Source organism: Canis aureus, chromosome 31 (genome assembly GCF_053574225.1).
Source record: "Canis aureus isolate CA01 chromosome 31, VMU_Caureus_v.1.0, whole genome shotgun sequence".
NCBI lineage: Eukaryota > Metazoa > Chordata > Mammalia > Carnivora > Canidae > Canis > Canis aureus.
In genome coordinates, this window is record NC_135641.1 from 31,202,819 (window position 1) to 31,221,622 (window position 18,804).

The window sequence follows — 18,804 nt, forward strand, 5'->3', positions numbered from 1 at the left end:
TAGGATTTTCAGAATGGCCAATATGCATTGGCATCAGCTTAAAGTCATGTTTCATTCGCTCCTAACAAGAGTCTGCCTGTCCTCTGAAGTTTTGAAGCCAGGCACTGACTTCTCTCCTCTCTAGCAATAAAAAGTCTAGATGGCATCTTCTTTCAATGGAAGGCTATTTCATCTATTGAAAAGCTATTGTTTAGGGTAGCCACTTTTATTACTTGGCTAGCTTTTCTGTATAATATGCTGCAGGCTCTATCACAACTTGCTGCTTCATCTTGCACTTTATGTTATGGAGATGCTTCTTTCCCTAACACTCATGTGCCATTACCTGTTAGCACAAACTTTTCTTCTGCAGCTTCCTTACCTCTCTCAGCCTTCTTAGAACTGAAGGGAGTTAGGATCCTGCTCCAGATTAGGCTTTGACTTAAGGGAGTTGTGGTTGGTTTGATCTTCTATCAAGACCACTAAAACTTTCTCCATATCAGCAATAAGGCCGTTTGCTTTCTTATCATTTGTGTGTTCCCTGGCATAGCATTTCTAATTTCCTTCAAGAACTTTTCCTTTGTATTCACACCTTCACTAACTGGTGCAAGGACCTTGTACAAGAATAATATGAAAATTTTATGCCAAAAAATTGGACAACCTAGAAGAAATGGATAAATTCCTAGAAATATATAGCCTACCAAAACTGAAGCAGGAAGAAACAGAAAATGTGAACAGACCAATTACCGACAGTGAAATTGAATCAATAAAGAACTACCAACAAACAAAAGTCTAGGACCAGACAGCTTCACAGGCAAGTTCTACCAAACATTTAAAGAAGAGTTAATACCTATTCTCAAACTGTTCCAAAAAATGGAAGAAAAAGGAAGACTTCCAAATTTATTCTATGAGGCCAGTATCATCCTGATACCAAAACCAATGACACCACCAAAAGAGAACTACAGGGAGTACCTCTGATGAACACAGATGCAAAAATCTTCAACAGAATACTAACAAACTGATCCAACAATACATTTAGAAAAATCATTCATCACGATCAAGTAGGATTTATTCCCAGGATACAAGGGTTTTGTTTTTTGCAAGAGTGGTTCAGTATTCACAAAGCAGTCAGCATGATGCATCACATCAATAAAGGAAAGGAGAAAAAACATATGATCATTTCAATACATGCAGAAAAAGCATTTGACAAAGTACAACATCCATTCATGATAAAAACCTTCAACAAAGTAGGTCTCAAGGGAACATAACTCACCATAATAAAGGCCATATGTGATAAACCCACAGCAAACTGCATACCCAATGGGGAAAAATAGAGCTTCCCCCCCTAAGTTCAGGAACAAGACAAGGATATGTACTTTCACGTTTATTCAACATAGTACTAGAAGTCCTAGCCACAGCAATCAGACAAGAAAAAGATGTAAGAAGCATCCAAATTAGTAAAGAAGTAAAACTCACTATTTGTAAAAGACACAAAAATCCTAAAGATTCCATCCCCAAATTACTAGAACTGAAAAATGAATTCAGTAAAGTTGCAGGATACAAAAATCAATGTACAGAAATTTGTTGCATTCCTATACACTAATAATAAAGGAGCAGAAAGTGAAATTAAGAGAACATCGCTTAAAATTGCACCAAAAATAATACACTATCTAGGAAAAAACTTAACCAAAGACGTGAAAGACCTGTACTCTGAAAACTGTAAGACAATGATGAAAAAAATTCAAGATGATGCAAAGATATGAAAAGATGGGGCACTTGTGTGACTCAGTTAAGTGTCTGCCTTTGGCTGGGGTCATTGATCCCAGGTTCCTGGAATCAAGCCCCACATCAGGCTCCCTGCTCAGTGGGAAGCCTGCTTTTCCCTCTCCCTCTGTCTGCCACTCCCCTAGCTTGTACTGTCAAGTAAATAAAATCTTAAAGAAAAAGAAAAGACACTCCATGCTTATGGACTGGAAGCAAAATGTCTATACTACCCAAAGCAATCTACAGATTTAGTGCAATTTCTATCAAAATGCCAAGATTTCTTACAGAACTAGAACAAACAATCCTAAAATTTGTATTGAACCAATAAAGGCCCTGAAAGGCCAAAGCAATCTTGAAAAACAAAACTGGAGGTATCACAATTCCAGATTTCAAGTTATAGTACAAAGCTGTAGTAATCAAAACAGTATGGTACTGACACAAAAATAGACACATAGATCAATAGAACAGAAAACCCAAAAATGAACTCACAATTATATGGTCAATCTTCAACAAAGGAGGAAAGGATATGCAATGGGAACTAGGAGGCAGAATGGTGATTTCAGAGAAAGTTGACACTAGATTGAGGATCAATGGACATGTCATAGATGATTGTTTGAGTGTGACCACTGTGTCCGTATAAATTAAAGGGGGTTTAGGGTGAAAGTAGAATCTAGGTCGAGAATTAAACCCTTAAAGCATTTAATGACCAGGAAAAAAGATGTACTAGAAAAGAGACAATGCTGGTTAAGGGCCTGGGGCAGCATGAGAGGAGGTAGCAATGATCAAAGAGGACAAACAACAAAGTATTGTGAAAAATCTAGCGGTCAAGTATCTAATGTTTCTGAGTCAAGATAAAGAGAAAAAAAAATGCCCACTTAATGAACTATAGGTATTGGTGATTTTTCAAGGGCTTTATAGAATGAGAGGGCAAATGAGATTGTAATGGGTTAAGTGAATGAGACTTGAGCAATATGAGGGCACAAGCAAACTTCTCAAGAGAACTTCGGCTTTGATGGTAAAGGGAGGATGGTTTATTTTATTTTATTTTTTTAAATTTTTATTTATTTATGATAGTCTCACAGAGAGAGAGAGAGAGAGAGAGAGAGGCAGAGACACAGGCAGAGGGAGAAGCAGGCTCCATGCACCGGGAGCCCGATGTGGGATTCGATCCCGGGTCTCCAGGATCGCGCCCTGGGCCAAAAGCAGGCGCCAAACCGCTGCGCCACCCAGGGATCCCGGGAGGATGGTTTAGTAGCTGGAAGGGGAGTGCTGTACTGCCATTTTAAGATAGGAAATAATTCAACATATTTAAATGTTAATAGAAAGACTCATTTGGAAGGAGAACGGTTGGATACGAAGATGAAAAAAGTCATTAATTCATAGTGTGAGATTCGAGAAGTAGCAAGAAATAGAATTCAAGACAATGGGACTGCCCTGGTTATGAGGAAAGACATCTTAGAGCAGAAAGGAGTGGATGAGTTATATATGCAGACTTATCAAAAAAACAACAATTTATTTGAGAGAGAGCACACGTAAGCAGGGGGAGGGTCAGAGGGAGAGGAGAGAATTCTGAGACTCCACACCCAATGCAGAGCCTTAGATAGGGCTTGATCCCATGACGCTGAGATCACCACCTGAACCAAAACAAGTCGGCTGCTCAGCTGCCACCCAGGTGTCCATGTATGTGGATTTCTTACCTGGAAGTGATCCAAGGAGTTCCTCCCATATATTTCTTTGCCATCTCTCCCCACCAAAATAGGAAAGGCCATCTATTAAGAATGAGGGGGAAGCAGGGGTTGAGGGTTTGAAAAAAATGAAGTCTGAACAGGTGAAGTCTGAAGTTGCAGATAAATGAATTCAGACACACCTAATTTTTGTGTGCTCCATCAAGTGCTCTGATACAGTCCCCAGACAGTGGGGTGTAATAAAGGTAACATGTATACCTACTGCTTTTTTCCTTGTTTATGACTGGCTCTCCTCATAAACTGAGAGCATGTGCTACATTTTAATTGGCTTTGTATCCCTAGCTCCTGACTTAATGCTTAGTCCAATGTGGGTTATATTTGTCAAATGTAAAGATGAATAAAGCTTCTATGTTTATTTGCAGTAAAAGCTAAATGAAATTTCCCCTAGCTGCTCTAAGTGCTTATTATCTACCTGGGATATTCAAAATGTATTATATCAATTTTTCTTAAAGATTTCTTATTTATTCATTTGAGAGTGAGAGTACAAGCAGGGTGGAGGGTCGGAGGGAGAGGGAGAAACAGGCTTCCCCCTGAGCAGGGAGCCCAGCGGGGGATCAGTCCCAGGGTCCAGGGATCATGATCTAGGCTGAAGGCAGAAGTTTAACTGACTGAGACACCCAGGTGCTCCTGTTTTACATGTATTAGCTTATTTACGTTTTAAAATAACCCACTGAGGTAGGCATTATGACTTTCCATTTTTTTCAGATGAAAAGACAGAAGAACATATAGTAACTTTATTAGGTCTTACAAGAATTAAGATGCAGAGTTGGGATTTGATTACCAGATTACCAAATGGATCAAGGTCTAAATTCAGTACTGAATTGTACTGAATTTTCTGCAATAGCAGGAAAAGAATGGGTAAACACCATGGTAATTTTCAGAATTGTTTGGATAGGGATTAGACAAAATTGAAGGAGTTCCTTGTGCTTGCTCCTAGTTATTTCTAGCAACTAAAATCTGTATAATTGCTATTCAGGCAGAAGAAATATTATGTAATTATTTCCAATCAATGAACACTGCAACATCAGTAACCAAAAATACATTCTAATACTTTTGTACTACAGGTAGACTAAAACAACAGCCATTTACCTTTATGATTTGGATAGTTCCTTTGTAAAAACTTATTGAAGTTAATAAAGTGCATGTTTAAAAACATTTCATCAATAGTATTAGTAGGTTGCCTCTGCTTCATAGTATTTAAAATTGATATCTGAAAATCCCACGAAGATCCATTTCAATATCTTATGTGTCAGATATCCAGATCTGATATCGGGTAAAACATCAAAAATGAAGAAATGACCACTCATCTGGTAAGGGATGAAATATCTTTCTTTCTGATAGGAAGCATTCTAAATCTCAGGTGCAATGAGGCAAATTTTTAAATTCCAAATCAGAAGGTGACTTTTAAGAGTAGTCCCTACAATCAGTTTGTCAAGAGAGGATGCACCATTATTGCAAACATTTACAGAATTCACGGCAATGTCATGGGGTTTACAGAGCTTGGTTTATATGCAGAACTCACCCTTAAGCTTACAATCTAGTGGAAAGATGGAGAAATGCAGATAGGACAAGAGCAATAACTGATAGACTCCACAGACTGAAAATTACCATAAATATAAGACAATTACAAAATAAGTTTATGGGGATGGCAAGGGTAGTAGACAGTACTGGACAAATTTGGCTTCCTGAATAGACAGAGATCTGGAAAATTCAAGGTACAAACAGTGGAATCGAGAACCACGACACAAACCAGATGCTATCTATCTACTGCCTCTTTGCAGTTGGGCAGAACTGCAAAAAGAGGAACATGGGGACAGAACAGGAAAACAGACTTTTCAGTTCTCTAGCACCTCTGAGCACTCGTTAACTCCGATTGGAACGAGGTCACTAAACTTAAGTACTTTAAACAGCTATCCTATAACCACTCTAAATGGGCTCAAAGGAGGAAAAAGAAAAAAGTTTCAATGCACCAGTTATAAAAGTGGGACACCCTGAAGGCTGCAATGGGAGCTAATAGATTTGAGGCAGAATGTTAACTGTTTATGGAGGGAGTACAGTGCCAAGTATAAAGGTAACTGGTTGGAGGTAGAAAATACCCATAAAAGCTAAGCTTTATGTTAATGAGTTGAACAAGGGGACAACTTGTAAAAAAACAAGTAAAGTAATATGGCAGGAGAAAATAGGCCTATGTTGATTCCTTCCCAACCCCACAATTATGAGCCAAAATGGGGAGGATTTTTTTTTTTTTTCGGCAAGAAAATACCCTAAGCAGAATCCAAGACTTGAATATTTATCATTGATGATCATGTGTAAAGAGTGAAAAGGTAACTGTGTATAAAGGATGGGGTAGAGGTGGCTCACAAGGCTCAAAAAACAGGAATGGAGAAGACAGACGTTGAATGAATCATCAGGAAGGCAGATAACTGGAGATTGAGAGCATAACAAGGATATAGGTTTCAGTAGATCATTAAATATACTTTTGGTTATTAGGCATTTTAAACTGTTGGAGTAAAAAAATAGATGAGGAAGGAAATCTCAGTTAAGGTTAGAGTAACAAGGACTCCACCAGCCATACAAAACACGAGTACAACATGGACAGGGAAAATAGGACTTACGCCTTTGCAGAGTAACAAAAGCAAAATTAAAGTGGAAAAGACTAAAAAATTCCTTCATAAATAGGACTGGAAGAACTGATGGTCTGGAAAAGCTAAGTAACCAGGAGTAAGCAGCGTATTTAGAGCTGCAAAATACAAAATCTGTGGCGAGGAGGCAGACACTGAGGCAAGAATATGAAAAGTGGTAGAATGGAAAGAACCCATAAGGCAGGAATTTTCTTCACTTTCAGCTGCCCTTATTCACAATTTAGCAGCTGTCATTTTTATAAACAGTACAACTTAACATGGACATTCTGAACCAAATTTGTCACTTTAGGGGCCTGAATTTAACGGGAATACTAAAAATTAATGGAATTGCTAGGTCAAGTCAGGGAAAAAATACTGTATCTTTCTTTCTTGTATGTTGTTGCTGTGCTAGTTGAATATGCAATTTGACACCACAGTCCAGTTGCTTCTGATCACACTGGGATACACACTTGACAAATCTTTATTTAAAAAATCTTCCTTTAATTTAGGAACTTGGGTTATCGTAAGGCTGTCAATGTGCATCCTGATTTTGTTTAAAGGGATCTTTTATTTCCGTACTTCTATTTTTAAAAAATACTTTATTAGTGTGCTTATTTTTTAAAGGTTTGTAGATAAACTTATTATCTTTTTTTTACTTTTTATTTTTTTAAAGTACAAGTCATTTATTTATTTCTAAGCCATGCCTGATGTGGGACTTGAACTCATGACCCCAAGATCAAGAGTCGTATGCTCCACCAACTAAGCCAGCCAGGCAAACCAAGGTGCTGATTTATTACAGAGTAAGTAATTTTCTCCTTCAAATGTCCAAAACATCAAGTTTGTTACACATGGATTTGCTAGTTTGGGACTACTGGAACAAAAAACGTCTGGGTAAATTTTCTTTCCTAGTCATAGTAAATTACTGGCTGACATTTAATGAGTTTTGCTAAGGCATAAAACAATCAAGAAGTAAAAAGGTGCAAACATTTAGATACCCTGAACTTCAAAATAGTCCACAATGGAACCTTTATACTTATAATTCTAACTGAACTTTATACTTGAGGTAAATAATTCATCAAGCCTCAGAAATCAACAACTGGCAACTGACTCTGATTGAAGCTAAACTGGCCTGTTTATAGCTTACCATCTTAATTCGACTTTGAAAACTCAAAAAGAAAACTAGAAAACTCAGGCAAACTGCTACAAAGTGTTAGCCATTCCTCAAAATACAGTTAGAAAAAGCTGTATCAACACTTTATACATTGATTCATGAATTTAAATGGACTGTTCTAGAACAATAGTTGAAGCGTAGCTTCCAGTGGTATGGGAATTGAGATCTGGGTCTACCCTTAGTAGCTGTGTGACCCTGGACAAGTCGCCTCTTGGGAAATCATTTAAAGGGGAGGGTTAAAATGGACTATTTACATTCTGAAATTCATGGATTCCTATGATTCTCTAAAGCGGTTATGTTCATGCATTTTGGGAGGAAGATGGTCCAGAGCTTTCATTAAATTCTAATAGTCCAAAAGCAAACATACAATATATTAGGGGATCACTTCTAAATTGCTCTAGGGTCTAAAGATTGGTACTCCTTTCTGCTAGACAGAACTCTTAAGATGGATCCCAAGAATCCCTGATACATGTGCCCTTTATAATCCCCTTCCCTCAAGTGTGGGCAGGATCTGTGAATATGATAGATATTACAGGTTACAGTATAGGACAAAGAGGAAGGGATTTTGCAGGTGTAATTAAAGTACTAAGCAGTTTGGCTTTGAGATCATCAAGAGGGTATTATCCTGGGTGAGCCTGACTTAATCAGGTGAACCCTCAAAAAAAGAGGGTTTAGGGCCTTCTCCGAAATCAGATTCTCCTGCAGGCCTTGAAGCAGCAAGCTGCCTTGAGTTCTATAGCTGCCAAGAAACGGATTCTGCATATGAGCATGGAAGAGGACCCCGAGCTTCTGAGGTTGTGGCTCTGGCTGAAACCTTGACTGCAGCCTTGTGAGGTCTTGAGCACTGGATCTAGCTAAGCTGTACCTGGGCTCCTGGCCTGTGGAAACTGTGAAATAATAAATATATGTTGGTTTAAGCCATAAGTTTGTGGTACTTTGTTATATAGCAACAGAATATATATCACTTCTTAAAATACAAAGCTTAGCTTAATCTCTTTTTTTTCTCAAGGGAACTGAGGCAATGGAGAATCCAAATAGGGTGATCCATAAATTATATTAATGTTACAATAAAGCCCATCATTTAACAATGCAATGATACCTTTAAAGAAACAAAAAAACCCTATGAAATGCAGTTACCAGGTAAGCCTAAACTAAAAGTTAAAAAATCTTCCAGGTGTATTTTTCATGATTAGTCTATAGTTTTAATTATAGCAATGTTCTGGTTTTGGTTCAGAGTAATGTGGAAAGTACTAATTCCATCATGACACAAAATAGGAAGGAAAAAATATCTTTAAAGATGTATTTTAGACAAGGGCTACTCACACATTTGTAATAGAACATTCTTATTTTTATACAACTTGAGAAGGGCTCAGTGCTCCAAAAAAAGCAGTTTAAGGCATGAAAAGTCAAGAACATTAAGCTTATTAAAGGCTTACTATTCCATTTTTCCCCTCCTCACAAATAATGCTCTATGTTAAAAATGAATCAAGTTTCTTGATTATGTTTAAATCCATTAATTGGGGTGAACTGTTAACTATGCTGAAACAATTTCAGAAAATGAAAAATCCCTCCAAGAATTCTATTACAAAATCAATGTCTTGTATGAGACCATAGGTAGAAATGAAATATTTAGACCATCAGGTAGCCCTTGTATTCACAGATGTTATCATCCACAACTAGGATGTATTATAGGGTTAACTATTTTATGAAATCATTTAGCCTATTATAACCTTACTGGCTTACTTTGAGCCAGATCTATTTACTAAGAAACATGGATCATACAAAATACTGTCATGTTCAACTTCTGTTAATTTAAACCTTCTGTAAAAAAACAAGCTTTGTATGTAATCTGCCATTTGCTCAAGTTACAGTAATATGTAAAATATAGTTTAAGTAGTCTCTCTCAGTCCATATAGCTGGAAGAACAAAGGAAGGTCAAAATCTTGGGCTGGACAGGGAGAAAGCAGAAACAAAGATAGTGTCACCTGAACAGATCCAGTGGGTTAGAATAATAATATGTGTATACTGCAAGTACAGAACTTAAATTTCTTATTATACTGGTTCTAGATCAAAAAGCTCAAGGACAATCTAAAATAAGCCATTGGGTCATACTCAACTTTACATTTATATATATATTAATATACATTAATATATATATATTAAAATCCAAACAGCACACACACACACCCCATGTAAAACATTGCTTTAAGTTTTAATGTTTATTTCCCCAAGACAGCCTAGCCTGCATTCTACTTGGATAAATTTTACAAGCTAGTTTTCTGCTGCTTCTAGTTTTAAACTTTAACCATGTTTCTGATGACAAGGAATGCTGCAAAAATACTCTAGTTCAACAAAGAGTTATGATCACAAAATAATTTTTATCCATTCTACAGTGTTTCAGAATTACCAGTTGATTTTTAAACACAAAGTAGATATAGATGCTAATGGTGGCTAATCTGGTATGTTTCTTATAGCAAACTGTTGTTCATGCAACACTTGTGCTCAAAGGGGAAGGCACAGGATTTCCTACAATGAGCCACCTTATAAAGAGTTCTTTTTGTACAAATTAATTTATGTCACATTTAATTTAGTGTGCATAACCTCAAAACTGAGGTATTATTCCAATTTATAAAAACCACTTGCATAACTTTTATGCAAGTTTTAAAAATACAAAGTTTTCTCCCTAAAGTGGCTCAAAATAGATTGTTCATGGCTGCCTACATCTAAGATAAAAAGATTCTAAAACAATTGAACAGATTAGGCATATTATTAAAGGTGTTCAAACCATTACTTGATTTGTACATCTACTCAAACCTCTTCATCGGTCTTTATTCAGCAGTACATATGCACCAAATTCCATTTTAGAAGTTTCCATATCATTTTCATAGAAAACAAAGTTTGAAAACAAGTAACATTTAAACACAGCACGGTATTATTCTACCACAACTGAAACTTTTTTCTTCTTCTTCTTTACAGGACTCAACAAAATCTAAAAATGAACTATGCTGTAGATTTACCTCATGCAAAGATCTTTATGTTATCTCTGAAAATGAAAAGGATGGCTTTTTAAAGCACATTTTACTGTTTTATACTATTATGGCAACTTGTGTACTGCAACACAGTCTATTTTGAGGGAAATTTATGATTTTTTTCATGCAAAAATCTACACAAATTAGTTTTGATGATATGGAAAGCTTTTCATAGCATCAAACATTCATCTGGTGCAAATGCACAGGGAAACCTTCCTGAAAAGTTTTCTGACTTGAGAAGCAACTAAAAAGCCATACTAGGTAAAGTAAATAAAAACTAAAAAGAAAAAAAAAAAAAAAAAAGGAGGGGGTTGGGTAGAGGGAAGAGGGGGAATAGAAAACACAGGCTGCAGAGTAAACCAATGTCTGCTGCTAAACCGGTCTTTGTTTTCATGTCCAGTGTACATTAACACTTAAGATCTCACTTTGATGATTTACTAGGTTTGTTATCAGCCCCCTGAAGGCGAATCAAGCTTGCATGCGTTCACATACAGCACCACAACCATACTCTCGTACACAGTCACTCCAGGACTAGGAGTCTGCTTCATGAGTGAAGAGCCCTAGATTTGAAAGATGAACCTGACTCCCTATCACTGAGCCAGACATTCATTCAACATTTGTCCACTCACACATTGCTTCATAGCAAGGCCTGGGCTCGTTTTCCTTTGACTTATATGGGCATCATATCCTCTTTTATGCTTACAAGGCTTGAAGATGACAGTACTGCACTTTCCCCTCAATTGATACAGAGTAAGTCAATGTTCCTTCTCAGGCACTGAAGATCTGTGACCTGTAGCCCTTTTTACTTTGAACAACCTAAATAAGCATTCATGTAAAGTTTTCGTTACATTTTGCCACTCATTCTCACTCGCACCCACTCGCCATCTTGACCTCATTTGGGCATTTTCTGTGATTCCAAATGAAATCTTCACATTTTCTTTCCCGATTTAATGCAGCAGCAGATCCCATGAGCCAAGCTTGATGGATCAAACCTTTTTATATATATGTATATATATATATATATCTCAGTGCTGCATTGTACCTAACTTCCACAACATCTTTCTAAAACTGGAACCCTTCTGTTGGTACGTTGGCAGATGAATTGAAACCAAATGTTCCACCTTGTATTGCCTCTGGAACAAGGCTAGGATCTTCATCAATCTAAGAAAAAATAAAAAGTAAGTAATAATTAGTTTTAAAGGTTACATAAATAACACTATAGAAATATTATTTCAAAAAAAAAAGTACAAAAGAAATGAGAGCCAATTGTCCTACCATCTCTTTAGAAAGCTGAAACCTTTTGTAAAGGCTTTGTCTTAAAGAACACTTGAAATGAGAGGGAACTTGAGAATATGCATGAAAGGTATCTTCCAAAAGAGTGAAATACAAGTAATAAATTGGAGATGGTCCTACATCTCACACTGAGAGGATACGCATTATAATTTCCCTCTTACCTGGGCAAATAGATAAAAGTTGATGACATTAAAAAACTTAATGCTGTCATTTCTGGAGAGTAATTGTAATCTTTAGTTATGTTTTTAGTAGCAATTGGAGACAAATGACATTTGGGCTTAAAACAGTAAAATAATAGCTGTGCTATAATGAATAAATAATATTCTATATACCTTAAAGGTTCTTTTTTGAAATACCACAAAAATCACTGACCTACAGTATAGTTTATGCCAATCTTTTTTGATAATGTGGAAAAGTTTAGGGTGTGTATCAATTATTTTTTGTAAAGTTGAGAATCAGCAAAAAATCCACTGGTGGCTGGCTGTATCTATAATTTTCTAAGGAATAACTGCTTTTAGATTTACTTTTCCCAAGAAACAATACTAAAAATAAGTTAATACTTTAATTTCAACTACCATATACTGACAACATGAAGATATTTTTGTATGTTACACCTTACATTAATTAGTAACTTATCTTTCTTGACCATTTATTTTTTCCATATTATGTATCTTCAAATTTATTTTTGGTCACCTACTAAAAATAACAGTGACAGTATCTTCAAATATGGAGACCTATTATCAGAAAGGATTTATTATAGAATATACTAGTAGCACTGTTTTGTTTATAAATGTTATGCTATTAACAATATAAAATTTGAGAACTATAAAGACACCTAGTGAAAATAAAGCCTGACTTGTCAAGTGTCAAAAAAAAAAAATCCTTATCATAACTCAATACAAAACAAACAAAACAACAAAAAACCCAACCCAATTAAAAAAATGGGCAAAAGACCTGAACAGACATTTCTCCAAAAGATATATGAAAGGTGATTAGGTAAATAAAAAAACACTCACCACCACCAGTAATTAGGGCAATGCAAATTAAAACCACAATGAGGTATTACCTCATCTCTGTTAAAATTGCCATCATTAAAAAGATAAGAGTTAACACATGCTAGTGTGGACAAAGAGAAAAGGGAAATCATGTGCATTGTTAGCGGGTATGTAAATTAGTACAGCCACTTTAGAAAATAATATGGAGGAAACCTCAAAAAAATTACAAATAGAACTACCATATGATTATTCAGCAATTCCACATTTAGGAATATATATATATATATATATATATATATATATATATATATATATATACATATTTAAAGATTTTATTCACTTATTCATGAGAGATAGAGAGAGAGAGAGGCAGAGACATAGGCAGAGGGAGAAACAGGCTCCATGCAGGCAGCCCGATGGGGGACTTGATCCTGGGACTCTAGGATCACGCCCTGGGGTAAAGGCAGGTGCTAAACCGCTGAGCCACGCAGGGATTCTCCACTTTTAGGAATATATTTCAAAGGAAATGAAAACACTAACTCGAAAAGACATCTCCACCCCTATGTTCACAGCAGTATAATTTACAATACCCAAAGCATGGAAATAGCCTAAATGTCCACTAACAGATGAATGGATAAAGAAAATGTGGTATACACACACAGGATAATATTATAAAGACTTAAAGGAAACCGCCCTGCGATTTGTAACAACATGTATAAACAGTGAGGGGGTTTAATGCTTAAGATGAATAAGTCAGAGAAAGACAAATAATGTCTGATCTAACTTGTATGTGGAATCTTAAAAAACCCAAAAAATAAGCTCATAGGAAAGATCAAACTGATGGTTACCATAGGTAGAGGGTGGAGGCAGAGGAAAGTGGAAGGTATTCAAAGGGTAAAAACTTCCATTTATAAGATTTAAAAAAATGATACTTTACAAGTAAACTTTTCAGCATTCCTAAAAAATAAAAAACACCTCATTCTATTTTTAACCTTTAATGGCAAAAAGTTTGTAAAAAACAAAAAAAATCCTTGTATTTTTTGCCCTTAAAACTAATACTACTACTTAACATCCTAGGGACTTTAAAATATTACAATATGGGATGCCTGGGTGGCTCAGTGGTTGAGTGTCTGCTTTTGGCTCAGGGTGTGACCCCGGTCCCGGGATCAAGTCCCACATCGGGCTTCCTGCAAGGAGCCTGCTTCTCCCTCTGCCTTTCTAGTCTAGTCTGTGCCTTTCTTTGTGTATCTCTCATGAATAATAAAATCTTAAAAAAAACCAAAAAATTAAATTTTACAATATTTATGTTTCTGAAAGTGACATTATTTTAATCCCATTCTAAAAATGTATGTCCTAGCTTATATTATTTCTAGACTTATGTTTATACAAAAAACTAAGAAAACTTTAAATACATCATCTGAAGAGAAGAACTGATCAATGATCTCATAGGCCAATTTGTAGATGTCTTCATTTTCATGATTCTGAAGTTGTTCAATTTTTTCCAGTCCTGCAAGAAATTTTATGAAGTGAAAACAATGGTAATATTTAAAACGTAAGAACAAAAAATTTACAGTAACCTTGGGACCACATAATCCCAATTTTTGGCAAATCTATGACTTTTGGGACTCTATTCTAAAGATGAATCTTAAAAATAAAAAGGTTTAATGCACAAAGATATAGCATATTTATCTTAAAAGTTAACATCCTGAGTGTTTAAATGTATATAAATGTTTAAGCAAGCAATGGGACACCTCTCTATTCAGCAGAATATTATATAACCAATGTTTATAAGGAATAATATGGATTATTTTTGTTTGTTATTAAGTTAAAAGCAGATTCTTTCTACTTTCTAGCTAGCCTCTGCCAGGTTTTTCTAATGAGCATGTATAAAAATAATGAAAATACTGGCGATTAATATATATGAATGTTAAGACATCTGTTAAATATTATGGAAAATGATCAAGATCAAAGCATTTCAGGGGAAAGAGGAATTGTTCCTATAAACATAAGTTTATTAAATCACAGGCAGAAACATTAAAAAGAATATATAAACATAACTGATTTGCAAATTACATCTTGTTTCGTTTTATAGGACTAATAATTTTAAGGCTTCTGAAGTAAAGTGAAACTGCCCTTTCATGAGTGTTCTTCCTTTATCTATTCCTTACATGGAGAAGTTGCTTTGCGCTCATTTCTCACTCTACACATTCAACTTAGTGGGCCCACACTTTCAGTATTTAGACAGGGGTGCCTGGCTGGCTTGGTACTTAGTGGAGCATGCAACTCTTAATCTCGGGATTGTGGGTTTGAGCCCCATGATGAGTCTGGGGATTGCTTAAAAATAAAATCTTAAACAAAAGAATTAAGCCACTATAATAGGGTGAGGACTTTTTTCTGAGCTTCAGAAGCATAAAATTAAAATGCCTGCGTGATAATTCCACCAGATATTTCATGGGTATGTAATGCTCAAAATGTCCAAACATAATTTATTACTTGCCTTTCTTCAATTAAACTATTTATTCTACTGTATTCTTACTTGATGATAATAAACAACTTGAAATCTGAGAGAAAGCCTAATAAGTTCCCCTTAATACTCTATCATCAAATCTGTTCAAAAACCTGTAAGACTATCCATTCCTTGAATCCTGTCATCTTTATTGTGGCCCCTTATCACTATATACTTTCCTAACTGGTTCCTGCCTCTTATCTCCAATGGTCCCATTTCCCTGATATCCTTGCTCCATTTAAACATACCAATCCCTCAGATAAAATCTTTAAATGATTTGTAATACCCTGAGGCAGAATTCATTGGGAGTGTTTATAAGATACAGATTCTTGGCCTTACCTGCAGTGATGAAGGCAAGGCTCAGATCTGTATTTTAATATATAAAAATTACATTTTTAATAATTAAAATGTTTACATGGGAAAAAACAGTAAAAACTTTTAAAGTATATTAACTATTTACTGGTACTCAACTTCCTAATTAGGTTCTCTATTCTCCATCTCCTATTCCTAACTTGATAGTTATGAATTATTTTCTGTTGCTCTATTTGTTACTTCAGTAACTTTAAAAATACTTCTTTCTTTCAAGCCTCTGAACTCCTCCATTAAGCAAATTGAAGATATGGTCCTCCTACTCTTAAGTTACTTCTCCTTTCATTTACTTCTCCACATCTGTCAGAAATCCTTTCCTTTTATGCTTATCCAGGTTGGTAACATTTACATTTTGTTCCACAGCTACAATTGAAACTACCATGTTCTATCTACATGGTTAATTCTAAAAGCTGAAAGTTAAGACATGCTATTTACATTCTGGGTGGCCCTGGCACAGAATCAGATTTGGGAACTATGGCCTTACAGAATAAAGAATCTGCTGTGCTACAAAGCTTGTAAGACGGCAGGGGCCTGGTTACTGGCTGTATCTCCAGCCTCATCTTTAGGCAGTGTCTACCCCATACTTTGTGATTCAGCAACACTGAACTACTTATAATTTGCTGAATGCTAGATCTCACCTCAGACTTTGCTCATGGTGTCTCTGCCTGGAACACCTTTCATCCCTTTTTACTTTATTAATCCTTATTCATCTCTCAAAATCCAGCTCAGGTGTCACTTCCTGCTTCTTCCAGGATGGATAAGGTATTTCATTTTGTTGTACATTTCTATTAGGGTAATTAGCACATTAAATCAGTTCATATTTATCTCCATGACTAGACTACATGCCTTGAGGGCAAGGACTGTGTCTTGTTTACCACTGTTTTCCCAGTACCTTAGCACAGTGCCTGTTTCAAATACAGGGCAGCAATTCAGTTATCTAAGCATATGCAAGAAGCTGAGCAGGACTGTACATATAGAATATAGTATTTACTTTATTCTGTTACTTGATAATCTAAGACAGAAAAATACAGAGGTGCTACATTAGTCAGAAAATAAAAAGTAGTTACAAAAAGAACATTAAAACTGTGAAATAATAGCTTGTAATACACTTGCCTCCACATTCTTCTATAAGATTGGCTATGGTTTCCGCCTCATCTTCAGCCATTTTTAATATATTACTTAGTCCATCAAGTACTACTTGCACAACCTGTGCATCTTTTACAGTCAGCAAGTTGCAAAAAGGTGGAATAACATTTTGCTGGATTAGATAGGCCACCTGAAGAATAAAAACACCATGATATAATAAACATCAGTGAACTGTGCGCACCATATGATCACACTGAAATAATTTTGACTTTAAAGTTTTGAGTATAGAAACATGACCTCATTTTTCACGTTATGTTAGACTACATTAGATAATTTCATTATTTTCTTGTTAGATTATTTTACTATGAGATTCCTTCCTTTAATGTAATGTTTACTTTTCTTGAACTTCGGAAAAAACAAGTGATAATGAAGGAATCACTTAACCTCATGCAAAACATCTGCCATAAGGAATACTTTCTTCAAAGATGCTTTCCTCCCCTTTAAGATTAAGAAATTATGACATCTGTAGAGGCTGGATGATATTTTTTTAAGGGAACCATTGTTCAACATAATAGTATCCAATGTGAGAATGCTGTATCATTTAGAATCCTCAAATACCTGGCTACTTTCAATTCACTATTCAACTGGTTCTATAATATTTTCATAATATTTTTCTTTCATTTTTATATTTTGTTATATTGTCATTTCCATGTACTATATATTTATATTCTGCTCTCTATTCATATTTAAGTGGATTCATTGCTCACCATCAGTCTATAGCTTATTTGTGACAATTATCAGCTTATTGTTTATTAGCTCTAAATTCACTCTTTTTACCTTATCTGTGAAATTTACCTGGAATCTTTTATTTATTTTTATTTTTTTTAAGATTTTATTTATCCGTGAGTGACAGAGAGAGAGAGAGAGAGAGAGAGAGGGAGAGAGAGAGAGAGAGAGAGAGGGAGGGAGAGAGAGGGGCAGAGACACAGGCAGAGGGAGAAGCAGGCTCCATGCAGGGAGCTTGACGCGGAACTCGATCCCAGGACCCCAGGATCAGGCCCTGGGCTGAAGGTGGCGCTAAACCACTGAGCCACCAGGGCTGCTCTAGTTCCAGCCTTTTGGTTTACATTAGTTCCTTGCTTTGTTTGCTGCTGGTAAATTTTTGTTGTTTATGTTCATTTGTTATGAGAATCTGTAATGTTGTTTCATTCTATTAAGCTAAAAAGTCCTGTTTTTTCCCCTAATACTGTTAAAAACCAAATATATTTTGACTACATATGTTTTGATCTTACCATGGATTAGAAAATTTTTGTAGGCCAAGATGGTATAAAGAGAACACTTCTCATCTATGAAATGTAACCTAAGAAGTCAAGGTAACACTTTTATATGGGGGGGCGGGGCGGGAATCACAGAATGCCTATTATCTTGCTATTATTTTAAATTATGATTTAACTGAAATCTAAATCTTAGAATTTAGAATTTTTATGTATGTTATTTTACCAGTTCTGAGAAATAAGTAAGAGTTGAACTTACTTGATCTTTCCTCCCACTAATTGTTAAGTTACTTATGGCCCAAGCAGCTTCTTTCTGGGTGCCAAAATCCCCCTGTAAAAGCAAAGAATACAAATTGCAACACAGTGTAAACAGGGGAAAAAATGCTGTCTGAAATGATTTTCAACTGCTTATTTTCCCAAGTTTTTTCTAACCTTTCTATGTGCATACATAATTTTTTACTTAAGGAAGGTTTCTGAATTCAATTTACCCTAAACAAATGTAGACTCCCCTTTGCAAACTCTCCTGGCAACAAAGTGACTTGGTATTACTGTTCAATTAAATCAGATTAAATGAAGTCAGTGATAAAATAAAAGTAGTCCAAAACCCAAAAAGGGGGTGGGGGAAGGAGAATGTACACTTCACTTTAATCAAAGAAATGTAACCTTTTAAACACAAAGTTTTAAAAATGTCCACCATTAATAAGATGATATAATAAAAACATCACCCTCCTATATTACCTTTCAAATATAAACTGAAAAAGTACACTTAAAATCATTTAAAATCATATATGATTTAGTAATTTATTTAGTAATACATTTAATAATCATGAGGTTCTCAAAGTAATATTTAATAATCATATGAGGTTCTCAAATAATCATATGAGAATCTTTAAGAATTTACCAAGAAAATAATTTAAAACAAAGTAATATTTTCTTTCCTTCTAGATATTATCGTAGTACTACATACTAGTCAAA

The 18,804-nt window shown here is 35.4% G+C and overlaps 1 protein-coding gene across 3 annotated transcripts in view; it reads right to left on the reverse strand.

The window, feature by feature from the left end:
• Positions 1 to 1,027: 1,027 nt before the first annotated feature.
• Positions 1,028 to 18,804, reverse strand: part of KPNA4 (karyopherin subunit alpha 4) — a 69,366-nt gene continuing 51,589 nt past the window's right edge. For 2 of the 3 annotated variants that reach the window (XM_077880160.1, XM_077880162.1), the window contains 4 exons: positions 18,089 to 18,160; positions 16,583 to 16,745; positions 14,007 to 14,101; positions 9,471 to 11,467 (listed from right to left, as the gene is read on the reverse strand). In XM_077880160.1, the coding sequence (XP_077736286.1) occupies positions 11,369 to 11,467; positions 14,007 to 14,101; positions 16,583 to 16,745; positions 18,089 to 18,160 (429 nt within the window). In that variant the 3' untranslated portion in view covers positions 9,471 to 11,368. Of the gene's footprint in view, positions 8,165 to 9,470; positions 11,468 to 14,006; positions 14,102 to 16,582; positions 16,746 to 18,088; positions 18,161 to 18,804 lie in introns of those variants that run through there. The other variant, XM_077880161.1, reaches the window with a different exon arrangement.